Raw genomic sequence first — 20,092 nt, 5'->3', positions numbered from 1 at the left:
GAAGTCCAACAGTTTTGCTACAATTCATTGCACTTATTGGACATTAAACAGTGGTTTAATGTGGTTTCTCCATCCACAGTGACTATACAGTAGACTGTTGAAATAACGGCACCTCAAACATAATGGAACATTCGATCTAATGGCACAATGAGATCGGATGTTTACATACAGCACAGATGTCTTGCAGTGCCGAAAAAAGAAAACGGCAAATCACGTGATTACTGTATTTGTTTACGCTCGCCATTTTGAAAATGAATTCTGTACTGATATCATGGATTATACCGCTGTTTTACATTTAAATTAAAAACCCCTCACTATGGCTCCTAAAGTTAACCTCATGCAGAGAAGAAAAGAAAAACAACATTAAAGCTTAGTGACAAACTTGATATAATCCAAACTATTACATTAGGGTCACCCGGGAAGTTAATTCATATACCCACGTGTATTGTGGCTGTAAATTGTGTGTGCTCTCTGGTTGATTTACCTGCTTTGCTGGACGAAAAACTTCAGTTTTTCCTGGGGGGGGGGAAACCTTGCTAACTATGCCTGAGACTGACTAACTCAACCATGGAGTGAAAAAAGCCCATAAAATGGGATTTGAATCTGGGTCCTTTCCACCCGGTGTGGGGATGCCGGTGACGATACCACTGTGCTACTGCTCAGACAAAACTTGATATAATAAAGAAAATAGAATGGGGCATAAGCAGGAGATTTAAAGGCAGAATATAATATTGGATCGTCAACATGTTTATGTTTTTTACGTGCAATTAATAAAATTGCATTCTTAATCTCTCTATTTCTTATTTAGCCTCATTATTTCTGCATTAAATATATTGAAAATAAAACTTTACAGATAACGGGAAAAATCGAAATAATGGCACCTTGAATCCCCGAAGGTGCCGTTATTCTGAAAGTCTACTGTATCAGTAAATACTGTTTTTATAGCAGTTAGTTCAATGAACCTTTACAATTTAATTAAGAATTTTAATGATTTTTTTCTCCAAACTCTTTCACTGTAGCAACTTCAAGAAATAAAAATAACTAGTAATACACATTTTAAAAAAGACACAGATGCCCCTTCTGTATATAATTTGTACTGTAAATTTTTTACTGTTTTAAGTCTCCACCAAAGAAACTAATCTAAGTCACATAATATGTTAATTATTTTAGAAACAGGCTATCAAATCTTAATGTTAATATGAGTAATTCTTAAAAACTGCAGAGAAGAGAGAGAAAATAGTTTTAAGCTTATAATCAATATATTGTATATCACTGAAAGTTTTCTACACATTTAATATTGATACGTGGATGTCACGTAAACAGACAACATTTTGTTTCTTCCTATACAAAGGTAATAGTAGAGGTTTAACTTATCTAATACAATACAAAAATTAATTCTTGAAGTGAATATGTTATTTTAACAAAAAATATTTATATTTCAGGAAGCAAGGATTATTGTAATCTAAAAATAATACTAATATGAGAACTTACGTTACATGATATTAAAATAATTTAATATGAAGTAACACATCACTGTCCCCATAACAACCTAATTACATAAGTTTCACATAATAATAGAAAATATCTCATAAAGGAGATGAGTTTTCAAATTAATTCAACCCAAATCAACAAATCAAACTATATGAGCATGTAATTTAGTAAAGGAAATTATAACACAGTCACTCCCAGACTTACATGCATTACGTGCATAAGGGTTGCATTCCGTGGAACTCTGAATAAGTCGGAATTTCCCTAAATGCTTATGTAACATTTGCAAATTTCATTGAATTTGATTGAAGCAAAAAATAATTGTTTGATGGACATGTAAACAGAATTATGAATTTTATTTTTTTATCTCATGTGCAGGAAAAATTACAAAAAGAGATGGGAGACAGGCATAACGTCAGCAAGTTTTACCTTTCGAGCATCATTGCCAGAATTAACTCTCCAGCTGATAAGCACTCCCCTGTGCAAGCTGAGGTTTGTGGAGATTTAGAAGGGGTTTCTTCTGACACATCACAAAATTTCTCTGCAGCTGCAGAATCGGCACTTGCAACTTGATCCCTTCATTCCCTTCACCAATCTTGTTGATCTTAAATGTGTTGATCCTTTAACATGTTCTTTTATACACACACTGTCCCTTGAAATAGTATTCATTGTTGAAGCAGTGAGACCTAATTCAGTGCAATAGATGACAAACTGTGTCCTGCTTCGTACTTCTTAATTAATCATCTTCATTTCTAAATCAATTTTGTTTCGTTTCCTAGCACTGCTAGCACTTGCACTTTCCGTTGGTCCCTTTCCCTTCACCATTGTAATAAGTAAATAGGAATGAAGAGAAGATACTGAAAATTTATTTATGTTTTTTATATGACTGAAGATTTCAGTGAAGGGGAACTCGTTTACCATAACTCGTATACCATAACGTAAAAACCCACACAATTTCAGTTATCGGGATTATCATAAACGCAGTAAGATTGAGTTTACTACTCAATTTATAATAGATTGTGCTAACAGAAAAACCCAATAAACCGAAATGTGCAAATTGTTTTTATTATTTTATGGTCGTGACCTCCAGAAATGTGTTTTAGAAAAATATCACAAAGGTGTTCAAAGTTGATTCTTATAACAGAACATATGATAACGATGAAAGTGTAGTGCAATTTCCATCATAAAAATGAAATTTTAGAGAGATAAATAGCTTAGTTATATAGTGAAAATTTCAACTTCCAAGGTCTTGAAACGAATTCCCAAAAAAAAAAAAAAAAAAAAGAACCCCAATGTGTTATTGGGTTCATATTACAATATTTTCCCGATACTTCCATTTATTCCTACAGGATGCAAAATACATTACCACAATTTTTTTTAAGTTTGCACCGGCCGCCAAAAACTTACGTAAAGTTGAATTTCTGTAAGTCGAGTATTACGTAAGCCAGGGAGTGGCTGTACTAATATTTGCAATTTTCTAACTGAACGTAGATTAGATAAAAAGTTTTATTTATCTGTTGAACTATATTTAACTTTTCAGTTTATCTAGTCACATGCATCCGTTTGTTTCTGATTTCAAATTTAAAGAATTTATGCCATATATATTTTTAAAATACTTTTGCTTTTCCCTGAACATCAAAATTTGAAATTTAGATCTTTTCTTCCGGGACTAGTTTTGAATTCAGGGCAACTCCATCAGAAAAAATTAATTCCATGCTCTTACCAATTCTGATCTCTTATTATCTAAGAACGATTTTAAATTAAGTTCAGTCCAGTCCCATTCAGTACACTTTATAAGCATAGTATTCAGTGAAATAAATACCGATATTATATTTGTGTCTTATGCAAAAAAAAAAAAAAAAAAAAAAAATCACAAGCAAAGAAAACCTATGCTAACTGATTATGACTTACCAGTATATCATCATTCTGGTTATAAAATACAGACAAGTAACAAACTAAAAAGTATGTAGTTCAAGAAATATCATAATTAAATCAGATAATTCAATTATCAAATATTTTCTTAAGAGTTTCACTAAATACAAACAGGTTTCCAACACAAATCCATAATGTGGGATCAATGTATAATGCTCTGTGTACAGAAATGATTTATGAGGTATGCTATATGGAATGATATTTGAGGTGAGTTTTTCAAAAAAACACACAAGTAAAAAAGTATTGACTCGCATATGAAATATATATCCTCTATCTTCTATATCTTCTATTAGAATACTACAGGCCTTGTTCATAAAATAAAAATACAGGTGATTTTTAGTCTACTGGACAGCTAGCAAATCCGTAGTTAAATTAGTGAGCTACTTAAAAGCCCTTGGCTGATCCTCGGTCTCTAATTTCACTGAACACATAATATTCGATGATATAAAAACATCAACATCAATAAACCCATGACACAGGAACCCACTGTGGATCAGTACTGAGAGATTCAATGGCTTCTTTGAGCTGTTCAAATGTTTTATCAAAGTTGCTATTCACAAGCACAAAATCAAAGTACCTTTCATAGGCTCGCATTAACCTTCCACTTTCCTCCACAGTACTCCTTAAATCTTCATCCTAAAATAAATTAAAAAGTTACTTAAATGAAAGCTTTACCAGAAATGAATGTCATTATATGACACAATGAACATACATTTAATTAAGATTAAATGTATGCAGGAGCATCAAGGAGTGAGGGGGAAGCAAATTGTGGGTCAGCTGCCCCAGGCCCAGATATCATTGGGGGGGGGGGCAATGATGCTGCTTGCCTTGGGCTGTGTGCTGGCTCTTCATGCCCTGAGTGTATGCATTTTAAGATAAGGTGAATAAAGGCCAAAGGATGCAAAGAATAATTCTGACATCATATACTTAGGTTTCAGTAAATATTTTGATTCTGTACCACATATTTAATTGGGGTATAAATTGCAGCAATAGAGGAAGAGGCAAGGGCAAGTTAATACTATGAATAAGGATAATTAAGTGATTGGAGACAAAAAATGCTTATAAATGGACTCTTTGTGGACTAATGCCATGAGTACGGTTAATTGGAGCCCCCTTTTGATATTTATTAATGATATCGATGTATTTCAAGTTTCATGTCTAAGTCTGGTGACAACACAAAGGCAGGCATAATGAGTAAAGACATTGGGTATGAGGTTTAACAACGATAAATGCAAGGTACTGCATTTGCATGGCAGTAATCCTAGAATGACAGTCATTTGGGTGGTACCAAATTTAAGGCAATAATAGCATTAGCAAGGAGCAAAATTTTACTACATAAGTTAAAAAATAAATAAGATAATAATAATTCCAACAAAAGAGAGTGTGCATACTATTCCCATTCTGCTTTAAACTTAGTCAGGCTTACTGCCTCCACCATGTTGGGAGGGAATTTATTCCAATGTCCAACAATCCACTGCTGAACTTCATGAGATCCAATCTTCTGTTATTCCCTGAGATTTTATATTTCTGTTCCTAGTTTGTGTCTCACCTATGATGGGAAAACTGGCTTTACTCATACATTTTACTTAATTGCTTCTCAATTAGATTCCTCCCTTAGGTCTCCAGCTGTTGAACTTTGCTGTTGTTGTTATTTGATTTTTAGGAGCATTAGCAACTAAGGCCATATTGCTCCGGGAATATGCGGTGGTCATTCCCTGACCTTTCCGCATCCTCCATATTTGGTGGTGACGGGCTCGAACCCTGGTCTAATCAAGAAGCGTGTGCTACGCACTGCTGCTCCTTCCCACCTGGCTACGGAGGCACCTGTTGAACTTTGCAGTACATACCTTCTAAGCTGTTCTTCTTATATTACCACTTTACAATGTGGTTGGTTGGTTGGCTGCCATTCTCTGAACCCTCCCCTGAAGTTCCGCCTTTGTTTGGAGCTGTCTACAAACCTAAATACAGTATTTCAAATGTTGTGTAAAGAGGGATAATGACATTCTTCTCCCAATTAGCAAAGGTCCTATATATCATAAATGGGACAACACATGTCTTCCTGTAACGTGTTGCATGTTAAGCACTGCTGGAAAAGACCATATGTGCAACCAATCAAAGTCTTTTTTTGAAGCAATATACCCTGGCCTGATTTTGAGCCACAATTCCCACCTTCAAATCATCAGAAAACTATCCTGGTTATTTTTGTCAATATCAATTCTGAATTTGTGAAGGTAGTGGAGTATGAAAAAGGTTTAGGATAATTGTACAGTCAAACATGAACTTCTCTGAGCAGTGCAAATGAGCTGCCCACAGAGTTCTGTCAATGATACATAGAAACTTTTCCAGCAGGGACAAAGAGGTAATTATCCCAATGTATAAAGCAATGGTTATGCTACATGTGGAACACTGCACACAGGTTTGGAAACCCCTCATTTTAGGAAGAACACAGTTCTGTTGGAAAGGGTGCAAAGAAGAAAAATGATTAGTTGGGGACACAAAAGGATATTCCTACTAGGGCTAAGCATGATTACATGGACGTCTGGAACACGGTTGGTTGGCGTTTACCAAGAAGACACCACCGCAGTACCCCCTCCTTGTGCCCGAAGCTTCAGAGGTTACAGAGTTTCAATAGACACTTCCCAAGCGTGACTCTGGACACTCTCAACTTGCTCAACATCGACACTGACTTATGGTCTACTGATAAGTCATATCGAGATGACATCTTGGCCTATCTTTCTGTATGTAAAAGACAAGTGTATAAGTGATGGTCCTAGTATGCTGACATCATTTTATATGCTGCTCAATTTCTAGTCTTGTGTGTTCTAATTTCTAGTGATTCTCTTTTCTGATATTTTTGACATGTTTTTACTTTTTATTTATTATTTTTTAGCTTATTTAGGTTATTTTTTATAGCTTAACTTTGTAATGCAGCTGCACTTTGTATTTCTGTATTTGGTCACTTGTATAGACAATGCATTTTAGATTCCTCTGGTGATCTGTGTAAAGAATCACGAATGTATACGATTTAGTCAATATTAGCCTTATTATTATTATTATTAAGTAACCTAAATGCTGATTTATTGGAAAATAAATCAGTTAAATAAATAAATTTTTTTCTGTTTATACTCCGGCACGACAACCAAGTCAGTAGAGTTTACAATAAATCGTCAATACAAATATTTATCGTATTTAGTAGTCAAGGGCTTGAACCCCGGTCCACTCAAGGAATACATGCTATACACTCTCGCTCCTGATCACTCGGCTACGTCATGCCGTCTTTACATTTTCTCAGATGAAAAACACAAAGGAGGCATAAATTTAAACTGGAAAAGGATGGCTGCAGAACAGATGTGTGGAAATTCACATTCAGTCAAAGAGTATTCAGTTGTAGGAATAAACTTCCCCCTAATGTGGGGAGGTTGGTTGAATAAATTTAAAGAAAGGTTTGGGCAAATTATCAGAAGGAATGAGGAAATTAAAAGTTTCCCCCCAGAGCTTCTTTGTATTATGTTATCAATACTAATATTAACAGGGCGGATGGGGTGGAGGATAAAGGAGTCATGATGAGGTGAAGGGTTTAAAACATTGCCATGACAGTTTGAAATATCAATTTTAAAATTATGTATAATTTGTGTATACATAATTCAAATTATATATAAAAATTATATATACATAGTAATGTATATTAATGATTTTAATATAAGCTTACCAGGGCATAATGCTATGCTAGAATTTGATGAAATAAGTATAAGTATAACAAGACACTATGTTAATAACATTAAACTGTTTGTTATTACAAACATTTCAAGAATATTTCATATACCCATCATCAGAAAATTTGTATTTGTATTCAGGATTCCACACATTTGCATTTAACAGTATTTTAATTGTTGAGCTGCAGGACATTACATGAACAGAATAGAATAAAGACTTGACAGAATAACAAAAACTGAAATAGATCAGTTAATTAGTAGAGCTCATTGCTTTTAAAACTTTTATTGTTGCATACATTAAGAGTTTTAAAAGTAATGAGCTCTACTAATTAATGGAGGAGATAAAACAAGTAAACAGGAAGTACTGTTTCACAGTTAAACTCAAAGGTCTAAAGGCTGCTCAAGGATGAATTAATGATGGTCAAGAAATGGAAAGAGGTTTTCATTATTTTACTACTTGAAGGAATTGCAAACACAAAAGTTTCCAAACAGTAAATAACAAATTAAAATTAATAAAATAAATAAAAGCATGTGATAATTAAAATAGAAAGAAACAAGTTACAGAGGGTACAAAAGCCTTAAAATTGAAACTGTTTTAATCACCTGTTTTGCTTTTAATTAGTACAGGTGTTTCATTAAAAATTTTCATTGTAAAATCAACTATATAGTTGTCATTGATATCAGCACATTAGGGAAAATACTAGTGGCAAGAATATTCTAGACATGATCATCTCCAGCAAAGAAGTTAACATCATCATAGTTAACACCAAAGGATAATGTAAAGTAGACTGCTAAAGAATCATTACATTAAATCCTCTTATTACTAACAGATTTGATTTGTTCTATGCAAAATGACACAAGGTTTGAAAAACAAATACAAAATATGAAAATAAATCCCTGCCAGAATCAAGAAAATGAGATCATTATTATTAGTCTATAAATCAACTTTGTCATTAATAAAAAAAAACAAAAAAACTCAATTATAATTCAAGTATTTAGAAAAAAATACTTAAGACTCTTCTATATTAAAGAAATGTATGGCTTATTATAAATACTGCATCCACTTACACATACGAGTCACACTAGACACAAACATGCGAACATACAGATAGTTGAATCAGTAAATATAAAAAGGTAGATGATGCTATCAGATTTTAAAAAGTTACCTAGATGCATGGAAAAACTATTCCATTAGTCATACTTAGAACAAAAAGAAAGAAAAATAGCATACCTCATAAAGAGACGCCAGACTCTCTAGGGTTCGGGCTCGTCTTGACCCATGTCGGCCCATGGCACGGTCAAACTACATTAAACAAATATCCAATTCATGCACTGATGGCATCACAACAAACAAATGCATACATATAAGTAAACATAATCTAAACATACAACAATCTAAAACACATATACTTTAAATTAGAAACTGCAATTATAATGTAGACATTTATATTGAAATATTAATTATTAATTAAAATATCAAAATATATTGATAGATAAGACATACATGCAGTGAAAAATATGCATTTTAGAACTAACCTTCACATACTGCTGAGAATGAAATCAAAAAATAATAATACATACACAGAAATGCATGCTACAAGTTTTACATTACACAACATTTTAGTGCACTGTATATATGCACTGCCATTAATACCATGCACTTGGTAGCAGTAAAGACAAAATAATTCTCATTCAAAATATTTGAATTAGAATTTAAATCACTGTATCAAAGTCAAACTCAATTATCTGGTTTTCAGATTAACTATGTCATGATCCAGGGAATCCCATGTACTATTCTATTTCAACGTAAATCTGAACTTCTTTTGCTACAGATCATATATTTTGTTTGCTATGTTCTTCTTTTGTTTTGTTATCTGCTATTCAGATTTAGGCTGTTGTTTTTTTTTTTTTTTTTTTTTTAAAGAATTAATGTATTTTCTGTACAACTGGATGCAACTGAAACTGGCTATGCTGACCTCTGAAAAGGTGGACATTTCTCACCCAAAGATGTCTGCTTTATTGAGGTTTCACCATATTATGTAATACTATCTGTGTTGCTGAGGTAAAAAAAAAAAAAGATCATAGAAAATAAAGAGTACGGAAAGCAGAAGATGTAGATGAAGATAAACCTGAAATGCTGAAAGCTGGAGAGAAAATAGTGTCATGCATTATCCAGAGATAGTTTTTGAAAAGCTGATTTCCAGATGATTGGACAATGGATTAATTGCACAAATATATAAAAAGCGAAATAAAGCCAAATTGCAATTAAAGAGGACTTTCACTCTTTGGCATACCAGTAAAAGTTAGGCAAATACCTTACAGAAGAGGATAAGAAGCATTGTTGAATATAACCTTGGGAAATAACAAGAAAGTTTTAAGCCAAACAGTAGCTGTTGCCAGGACCAAATATTTGGACCATGACAAATTATAGAAATTTTTAAGGTAAAATGAAATATATATATATATATTTAAGATTTATTATCTTGAAAAAAAAAAAAAAAAAACACTTGACAAAGTACCTAAATGGCATCCATAATAATTTTTAGGGGAATAAATTTTGTAAAAAAAAAGTGACAAAATTTTCATGAGGATGGAAGGAAGCATTGCAAAATGGTTTAAAATCTAATTTAAAGCGAGGCAGTGGTATGATTTATTGCCTCTTTTTATATAATTTTCATGGACTATTTAATAAAAAAATGTAAGTTACTGACAAAGCTTTGTGTAAAAACCAGATCATTATAAAAGTAACAACAGCAACAATAAGTAGTTATTAGATCATTATCATAATAGCTTGCAAGATCTTCAAAAATATTTGAATAAATTACAGAAAGGTCATAGACAATTTATAATGAAAATCAATCACACAAAAAGTAAAAGTATAAGGCAACTCTAGAATATAGCGTAAATATCCAGAAATTGGAACAAGTTAGCAACTCTGTAAATCATGAAACAAATTTAAATGAAGATGGAGGATTACACTTAAGGGCAAACAACAGAATATGTAAAGCAGAAGTGTAGGAAGCCAGTCAAATTCATCTGGAACAAAACAGAAATTAGCCAAAAATAAACTGAAGTAAGGAATGAAATGGAAACACAACAATTAATATTCTATAAAAGAAAAGTAAAGTAAACTTAAGGTGGTACACATACAGAGAGGATGGGAATTAGCTAAATATATTAAAGAAAAATGAATGACAATATTTTTTAAATAAAATATTGGATTTTCTTTTTAAAATTTAAATCTCTTATCTCGAGGTTTGACTGCATTGATTAACAGATAGTTATAATAGATTTGTACGTCGTTACAAAATGCAGTTACAAAACCACTGGCTGAGGAAGAACAAGGTGAATGAGAATCAAAAGAATCAAGCAAGCATTAGCAGAAGAAAGGTGATTCTGGCTAGGGCCAATGATCTAACAGAAAATAGGATAATATGAAGGAAAATATAATTAAAAAGTTGGGAGTCCATACAGATCTGTACATATATATTAAACTTTACTGGAATATTTTCCAATAATGTACATATTCTCTAATTATAATGTTTATCAAAATGCTTATGGTTTATATGAAGTTAGTGACAAATGGGCCTGGAGTACTGGGGTCCATAGTTTAACAGATATTTATTTAAAGTATACCCAGTAAAATAAAATAAAATAAAATATTTCCAGAAGCTTTCGGAACTCGTGTCCCTTTCTCAACTGACAGAATTTTTAAATACATTACAAGCAAACTGTGGCACGTTACTCATTCGTCATTGTTGTAGCACGGACGTGTGCTGCCTTGCGCCAGTGATCATCCATCAATAAAACGGTTGTCTCCAGGATTGGATGTATACGCATGCCTTTCTGGCGATTTAATGCCTTAGGGTTGTTCATTATGTTTAGTGACTCTAGCCATAGGCGGTGGCGAAAGTGTCGCGCGTGGTCCACTATCTCAAAGTCGCGCTTGGGGTCAAGATCGTGGTTGGTAGCCCAAAAATGTTCTGCAAGCGCGGACTGGTCAGTTTCGGCAAGCCGGATTGCTCTGTCGTGTTCCGTGAGGCGATCCTGGAGACGTCTCGATGTCTCACCTACGTAGCAACTGTTACAGGCCCTACAGGTGATACGGTACACTACATTGCTGCGTAAGACAGGTGTGACAGGGGTCTTCACACTGGAGACAAGTGAACGTAGGTTCCTACCTGGTAATTGTACACATTTTATGTTGTAACTTCTCAGGATCTTCGAGATACGTCCTGACACTCCTGGATAGTACGGAATGTAGGCGGATGATATGCCGACTTGCTTCGGAGGTCTTGGGTTGGAAGTAAGCTCTTGTGCCTGTAACAAGCATCTGTTTAGTACATGGGATGGATAACCGCATCTGGTTAAGTCCGCCTTCACACGGGAGATCTCGTTACGTCTAATTGTGTCGGTGCTGGAATGGCTCCAGGCCCTGGAGAACAGGGTGCGGGCAGTGCTATTGAGATGGCTTGGAGCGTGGCCGGACCCGTAGTTGGTGAATTGACCGCACCACATGGGTTTGCGGTATACTGAGGTCTCTAGATGTGGGCCTACGCGATGCACTAGCACGTCCAGAAACGGGAGCGAACCGTCCACCTCTGATTCTACGGTAAACTTGATGAAATTGGATAGAGAGTTGAGGTATTCTAGTAGTACCGTTTCAGAACCACGTGGTATTATGGTAAAAATATCGTCGACATATCTACACCACGTTGTAATAGGTGTAGGTGGGTTCTGGTGTATCTGCTTCTCCAGATCTTCCATGGCGATGTTAGCTACTACGGAACTGACAGGGGCACCCATAGCAGTGCCATGTACTTGTTTGTAGAGTGAGTCTTCAAAGGTGAAGATGCTGCTAGAGAGGCATAGGTTGAGGGCGGTACAGATGTCATCAGTGGATAGTGACGTCCTGGATTGGAGGCTTAAGTCGCTCTCAAGGAGCCTTCTGGCGCAGTGCACGGCCTGTTGGACGGGAATCGAGGTGAATAAAGAAACCACGTCAAATGATGCCATGACAGAGTTATCAGGGATTGAAATGTCCTTAATGGTGTTAATGAATTCACTGCTGTTTTTAACGGTGTGAGATGTATTACCTATAAGAGGCGAGAGGAGGCTCGCGATGTGTTTGGACAGTTCATACGTTGGGGCACTGCAGCAAGACACTATAGGTCTGAGAGGAATACCCGGTTTATGGATCTTTGGTAATCCGTAGAATTGTGGTAGTTGACAGCCAGTACCACGCAGAAGATGGTGAGTCGCGGTCGGGATCTTCTTATCTTTAAGCCATGCGTGGACAAGTTTATTAACATTTGCTTCCAGACGTTTCCTCTACCTGATCCTCCCGTTAAAGTCTTGAAACGTCTGGAAGCAAATGTTAATAAACTTGTCCACGCATGGCTTAAAGATAAGAAGATCCCGACCGCGACTCACCATCTTCTGCGTGGTACTGGCTGTCAACTACCACAATTCTACGGATTACCAAAGATCCATAAACCGGGTATTCCTCTCAGACCTATAGTGTCTTGCTGCAGTGCCCCAACGTATGAACTGTCCAAACACATCGCGAGCCTCCTCTCGCCTCTTATAGGTAATACATCTCACACCGTTAAAAACAGCAGTGAATTCATTAACACCATTAAGGACATTTCAATCCCTGATAACTCTGTCATGGCATCATTTGACGTGGTTTCTTTATTCACCTCGATTCCCGTCCAACAGGCCGTGCACTGCGCCAGAAGGCTCCTTGAGAGCGACTTAAGCCTCCAATCCAGGACGTCACTATCCACTGATGACATCTGTACCGCCCTCAACCTATGCCTCTCTAGCAGCATCTTCACCTTTGAAGACTCACTCTACAAACAAGTACATGGCACTGCTATGGGTGCCCCTGTCAGTTCCGTAGTAGCTAACATCGCCATGGAAGATCTGGAGAAGCAGATACACCAGAACCCACCTACACCTATTACAACGTGGTGTAGATATGTCGACGATATTTTTACCATAATACCACGTGGTTCTGAAACGGTACTACTAGAATACCTCAACTCTCTATCCAATTTCATCAAGTTTACCGTAGAATCAGAGGTGGACGGTTCGCTCCCGTTTCTGGACGTGCTAGTGCATCGCGTAGGCCCACATCTAGAGACCTCAGTATACCGCAAACCCATGTGGTGCGGTCAATTCACCAACTACGGGTCCGGCCACGCTCCAAGCCATCTCAATAGCACTGCCCGCACCCTGTTCTCCAGGGCCTGGAGCCATTCCAGCACCGACACAATTAGACGTAACGAGATCTCCCGTGTGAAGGCGGACTTAACCAGATGCGGTTATCCATCCCATGTACTAAACAGATGCTTGTTACAGGCACAAGAGCTTACTTCCAACCCAAGACCTCCGAAGCAAGTCGGCATATCATCCGCCTACATTCCGTACTATCCAGGAGTGTCAGGACGTATCTCGAAGATCCTGAGAAGTTACAACATAAAATGTGTACAATTACCAGGTAGGAACCTACGTTCACTTGTCTCCAGTGTGAAGACCCCTGTCACACCTGTCTTACGCAGCAATGTAGTGTACCGTATCACCTGTAGGGCCTGTAACAGTTGCTACGTAGGTGAGACATCGAGACGTCTCCAGGATCGCCTCACGGAACACGACAGAGCAATCCGGCTTGCCGAAACTGACCAGTCCGCGCTTGCAGAACATTTTTGGGCTACCAACCACGATCTTGACCCCAAGCGCGACTTTGAGATAGTGGACCACGCGCGACACTTTCGCCACCGCCTATGGCTAGAGTCACTAAACATAATGAACAACCCTAAGGCATTAAATCGCCAGAAAGGCATGCGTATACATCCAATCCTGGAGACAACCGTTTTATTGATGGATGATCACTGGCGCAAGGCAGCACACGTCCGTGCTACAACAATGACGAATGAGTAACGTGCCACAGTTTGCTTGTAATGTATTTAAAAATTCTGTCAGTTGAGAAAGGGACACGAGTTCCGAAAGCTTCTGGAAATATTTTATTTTATTTTATTTTACTGGGTATACTTTAAATAAATATCTGTTAAACTATGGACCCCAGTACTCCAGGCCCATTTGTCACTATTCGATCACTTTATGGCCATAATACCTACAACGATTGTGCACAGTTGCAAAAATGCTTCCTCTCAATAGCTCGCTACAGGCAACATTTACGCTTCGCCCACAGATGCAAAAGCAATCGAATTATACCTAAAGGGTTCCGATACAAAGCCCCGTTCCACAACTCTCATATGGATCGTGCCTGCTTTAACTTCAGCCTGCGCACGTTAAATTTATGGATATCCCATCTCCACCATGAAATCAGGAACGCTGACTACAACAAGTCCAGACTGTTACAACATATACAAGGTAAGGTCTCGCCTATTGTATTTACAAACCTTATACATACCATCTGCCATCGGGCTAGTCAGACCTCGGATACCTACCGTTTACGCCAACAGCGCAAGTTCATAAACTTGAGCATAGAAACTAACTCCTTAAAGACGAACACTCGTTCAGACGACACGACTTCTTTCGTCTTGAATCTAAGTAACAAACAACTGTCCAACGAGCAGCTGAGTGTTTTATCAAACGGTATGAAATTCGCCGTTATACCATCGAAACCTCCCATCACACAGCTCGCTATGGGCATAGAAGCCAGTATTACCAACCTTCCCGAAGAAACTGCCAACGAGATCCGATTCAAGACTGCCGCAGTCCTCCGCAACACTCGAAAAACGTGCTCAAACCTCAACCACCGCCAACGTGCCGCCCTGTCATCTATAAGAAAAGACAACTCCATCGTTGTACTTCCTGCGGATAAAGGGCGCCGGACTGTTGTGCTGGACCGATCAGCCTACCGAGAGAAAGCCTTGGCCCTATTACTCGATCCTAACGTATATGAACCTCTACCTGATCCTCCCGTTAAAGTCTTGAAACGTCTGGAAGCAAATGTTAATAAACTTGTCCACGCATGGCTTAAAGATAAGAAGATCCCGACCGCGACTCACCATCTTCTGCGTGGTACTGGCTGTCAACTACCACAATTCTACGGATTACCAAAGATCCATAAACCGGGTATTCCTCTCAGACCTATAGTGTCTTGCTGCAGTGCCCCAACGTATGAACTGTCCAAACACATCGCGAGCCTCCTCTCGCCTCTTATAGGTAATACATCTCACACCGTTAAAAACAGCAGTGAATTCATTAACACCATTAAGGACATTTCAATCCCTGATAACTCTGTCATGGCATCATTTGACGTGGTTTCTTTATTCACCTCGATTCCCGTCCAACAGGCCGTGCACTGCGCCAGAAGGCTCCTTGAGAGCGACTTAAGCCTCCAATCCAGGACGTCACTATCCACTGATGACATCTGTACCGCCCTCAACCTATGCCTCTCTAGCAGCATCTTCACCTTTGAAGACTCACTCTACAAACAAGTACATGGCACTGCTATGGGTGCCCCTGTCAGTTCCGTAGTAGCTAACATCGCCATGGAAGATCTGGAGAAGCAGATACACCAGAACCCACCTACACCTATTACAACGTGGTGTAGATATGTCGACGATATTTTTACCATAATACCACGTGGTTCTGAAACGGTACTACTAGAATACCTCAACTCTCTATCCAATTTCATCAAGTTTACCGTAGAATCAGAGGTGGACGGTTCGCTCCCGTTTCTGGACGTGCTAGTGCATCGCGTAGGCCCACATCTAGAGACCTCAGTATACCGCAAACCCATGTGGTGCGGTCAATTCACCAACTACGGGTCCGGCCACGCTCCAAGCCATCTCAATAGCACTGCCCGCACCCTGTTCTCCAGGGCCTGGAGCCATTCCAGCACCGACACAATTAGACGTAACGAGATCTCCCGTGTGAAGGCGGACTTAACCAGATGCGGTTATCCATCCCATGTACTAAACAGATGCTTGTTACAGGCACAAGAGCTTACTTCCAACCCAAGACCTCCGAAGCAAGTCGGCATATCATCCGCCTACATTCCGTACTATCCAGGAGTGTCAGGACGTATCTCGAAGATCCTGAGAAGTTACAACATAAAATGTGTACAATTACCAGGTAGGAACCTACGTTCACTTGTCTCCAGTGTGAAGACCCCTGTCACACCTGTCTTACGCAGCAATGTAGTGTACCGTATCACCTGTAGGGCCTGTAACAGTTGCTACGTAGGTGAGACATCGAGACGTCTCCAGGATCGCCTCACGGAACACGACAGAGCAATCCGGCTTGCCGAAACTGACCAGTCCGCGCTTGCAGAACATTTTTGGGCTACCAACCACGATCTTGACCCCAAGCGCGACTTTGAGATAGTGGACCACGCGCGACACTTTCGCCACCGCCTATGGCTAGAGTCACTAAACATAATGAACAACCCTAAGGCATTAAATCGCCAGAAAGGCATGCGTATACATCCAATCCTGGAGACAACCGTTTTATTGATGGATGATCACTGGCGCAAGGCAGCACACGTCCGTGCTACAACAATGACGAATGAGTAACGTGCCACAGTTTGCTTGTAATGTATTTAAAAATTCTGTCAGTTGAGAAAGGGACACGAGTTCCGAAAGCTTCTGGAAATATTTTATTTTATTTTATTTTACTGGGTATACTTTAAATAAATATCTGTTATATGAAGTTGTTGCTTTAAAACAACATCTAAGTAGATACAATAATTAAATTCAGAGTTTGTGTATTTTTACTGTTGGTATATTTTTGCATTATCTGTGTCTCCTTACTTTTCATTACCTTGGATAACTGGGAGGCTGCTCTGTAATAATAAAATGCAGAAAGGCATAGGAATACTGAATTATTTTGTAACACCATTTTAAATTTCCACATATCTTTATCAGACCATGCTGATGGTTTTGCAACAACATACAAATCTATCACAGCTATCTGTTAATCAATGCAGTTAAACCTTGAGATAAGAGATTTAAATTTCAGAGAGAAAATCCAAAATTTTATTAAAAAATATAAGCAGAAATGCCACTTCCAGAAAAAAGGAATTAAACAAAATTTATACCACAGATAGCTCTGGTTCATAATACCACAGATAAATATATATGAAAATTTTCATTTATCAATGTTGTTATTTGTTTTTTTAAGAGCATTAGCAACTAAGGCCATATTGCTCCGGGGATATGCAGTGGTCATTCCCTGACCTTTCCGCATCCTCCGTATTTAGTGGGCACGGGCTCAAACCCTGGACTAATCAAGAAGCGTGTGCTACACACAGCTGCTCCTGCCCACCTGGCTACGGAGGCACCCTCATTTATCAATAGAAGACATATAGTGAATGGTTGCAGAGAATCATATTACTATTAGCAGAAATTAACATAAAATTAATAAGAGTAATCTGAACATATGGAATCATAAAGGAAAATAATCTATCACATGAAGGACAACAAAGATGAGAGTAAAGAATCGAACCTGAAAAATAAGTACAACTTAGAAACTAAAATATCCATTTCAGGCTTTGTACTATTCAGTTATACTCTGAATTATAATTTAGAGATACATATACCATCCAAGAATGCCATGACAGTTTTTGTTTTGGTGCTATTTGTAATTTCTATTAAGTGTAAAATTCTTCCATATTTTTTCCTTTTAAAATAAAGGGTTTTTTTTTTTTTCTGATTAAGTTACAATGCTTAAAAACTTAGGAACTCTGAAAACTATATAATATTGTGAACATAAATCACATACATAACTGCCCAATTCCACATTATATAATGAAGATTCAGAAATACATACAATGTAACATCTTGGAATTTACACCAACTCTCTTTCATAATGCAAGAACACAATGGAAATAAACATTAAAAGTAGCTACTAAAGATAAAAACAACATGTGTTTCCTATGCATTTCTTTTTGCATACTTAAAGGGATAATTCTTTATGATCTAGAACGAAAGCTTTCAACTATTGAAAATAATTTTCACTCCACATAATACATCAAGCAAGTTTTATAAGATTACCTATATAACAGCGTTTGCAGACATACAAACAGTGGAATTAAAGTATTGTTTAAAAAAAATTAAAAAACAGTTCTAATTTAATAAATGATAGGCAGTATCCTAATTATTCTGCACTCTACTAGCTACCAAGTGAAGTCAAAGAAAAAATAAATCTTTTAAATATGATTATGCACAACTTCTTTCAGTTCATGCTTTGTTGATAGCAATGAAATTAAAATAATTCAACAAATGGCATGCAGTTTTCAATAAACAAAGGCATTACAATTATAAGTTGCAGAACATCACCTTGTGAAGGGCAATTGTGATAAGCAGTAAATTGCCAGGAGAAGCATTTTCCACATGATGATAAAGTGTGTGTGCTAATGTGCTAAATAGAAACTATAGTGATCATCAAAAAGAAAGAAGCCACAATTTTAATTAAATCATATAAAAAAAAAGCACTTTCATCTTAATATTGAATTTTGCCTTTAATTTGCATTTAAATGTTTCAGCATTCTAGCCACTATCTATCTCAGATGACACTGAGAAAACAAGATGAGGATTTCAAAGTATTAAAAAACAAATGTGCTAAATTTTAGAATAAAATGAGTCACTACAGTGACCCATGTAAAATGCTGTAATGTTTGTTTCAACAAATCACTGTTGTAATGGTCAACTGTATATGCAATAAATGAAGTTTCCATGCAGTTTTGTGATCTTATCAAGAAAAATAAAATAAAAAAACATTGCTTGTTTGTTGTTGTTTGGTTTTTTACGAGCATTAGCAACCAAGGCCATATTGCTCCGGGGATATGCAGTGGTCATTCCCTGACCTTTCCGCATCCTCCGTATTTGGTGGTCACGGGCTCGAACTCCGGTCTAATCAAGAAGCGTGTGCTACGCACTGCTGCTCCTGCCCACCTGGCTACGGAAGTGCCAAAAAAAAAAAAAAAAAAACATTGCAATTAATCTAACCAATTAATGTACTCAAGGGCAAATCAAATTAAAGTGGATGAGCCAAGCGCATAGTAAGAAAACAATTACATTTATTTAAAAACAGTCACAAAAGCCATATAGTGCCTTTCAAGAATGTTTTTTATGTCCACAGAAGGATAATGATATCTGCAAGAGCAGTTCTGTAATGGTATCTTATATCTCATTGCCTGAATCCTATCTGTCAAGCTTTTGTTTAAGCTTGCTGAAGGCTTGAAAGTTGCAAAGTAACTGATATAAACTGTGCAATGGGTGGATGTTCAGAATCTGTTAAAAGCCTGAGATGGAAAGAGGGCACTGAGGTCGTGGAGGAGAACAGATGGCGGATTTTCGGCTGCTGAAGAGGGATAAGTAGTTCTGATATTTTTACCGTATTCTTCATTAATTAACATACTACATTGTGTCCTACAAAGATATTAAATAGGCTTAGTAGTGTCTGTTAGCTTATGTTTTTAAATTTAACTAGTGATCTTGGTAAGTTATGATTCACCACTTGTACCGGTGTTGGCGCCAATATTGTTGAACTTGCTGCCATTGTTGTAGTCAATACAAAATAGCGTTTGTTATTTAGTTTTTTTTAGGAGAATTAGCAACTAAGGCCATATTGCTCCGGGGATATGCGGTGGTCATTCCCTGACCTTTACGCATCCTCCATATTTGGTGGCTGCAGACTCGAACCCTGGTCTAACAAAATAGCGCAATGTATAATTAGATAAAGTAATATGTAGCACTATATTAGGAATCTGTTAGCTTAGCTTAGTATAGTATTATCAATTAATAAATAAAATTTATTAATCTTATTAAATTTCATTGTTAATTAAATTGTATTTAAACGGAAATCTAGAGACCCAGACTAGAGCTGTGAGGCAATGTGCACAGATTAGCGGAAAGGGATGAATCAGTTTGATCCACTTAACGCAGATGGTTTGACTATTGATGATCATGCTTAGGTAGCTG

At 37.2% G+C, this 20,092-nt stretch overlaps 1 protein-coding gene across 5 annotated transcripts in view; it reads right to left on the bottom strand.

The window, feature by feature from the left end:
* Nucleotides 1-3,668: 3,668 nt before the first annotated feature.
* The window catches only part of vari (MAGUK p55 subfamily member vari), a 182,647-nt gene continuing 166,223 nt past the window's right edge, over nt 3,669-20,092 (bottom strand). For 4 of the 5 annotated variants that reach the window (XM_090387721.1, XM_090387719.1, XM_090387720.1 and 1 more), the window contains 2 exons: nt 8,365-8,436; nt 3,669-4,056 (listed from right to left, as the gene is read on the bottom strand). In XM_090387721.1, the coding sequence (XP_090243847.1) occupies nt 3,880-4,056; nt 8,365-8,436 (249 nt within the window). In that variant the 3' untranslated portion in view covers nt 3,669-3,879. The remainder of the gene's footprint in view (nt 4,057-8,364; nt 8,437-20,092) is intronic. The other variant, XM_090387722.1, reaches the window with a different exon arrangement.

The sequence above is a fragment of the Mastigoproctus giganteus genome, chromosome 13, assembly GCF_048544385.1.
Source record: "Mastigoproctus giganteus isolate SK-2022 chromosome 13, ASM4854438v1, whole genome shotgun sequence".
Lineage (NCBI taxonomy): Eukaryota > Metazoa > Arthropoda > Arachnida > Uropygi > Thelyphonidae > Mastigoproctus > Mastigoproctus giganteus.
The sequence above is the reverse complement of the archived record's forward strand: the minus strand, read 5'-3'. Positions and strand labels throughout refer to the sequence as shown.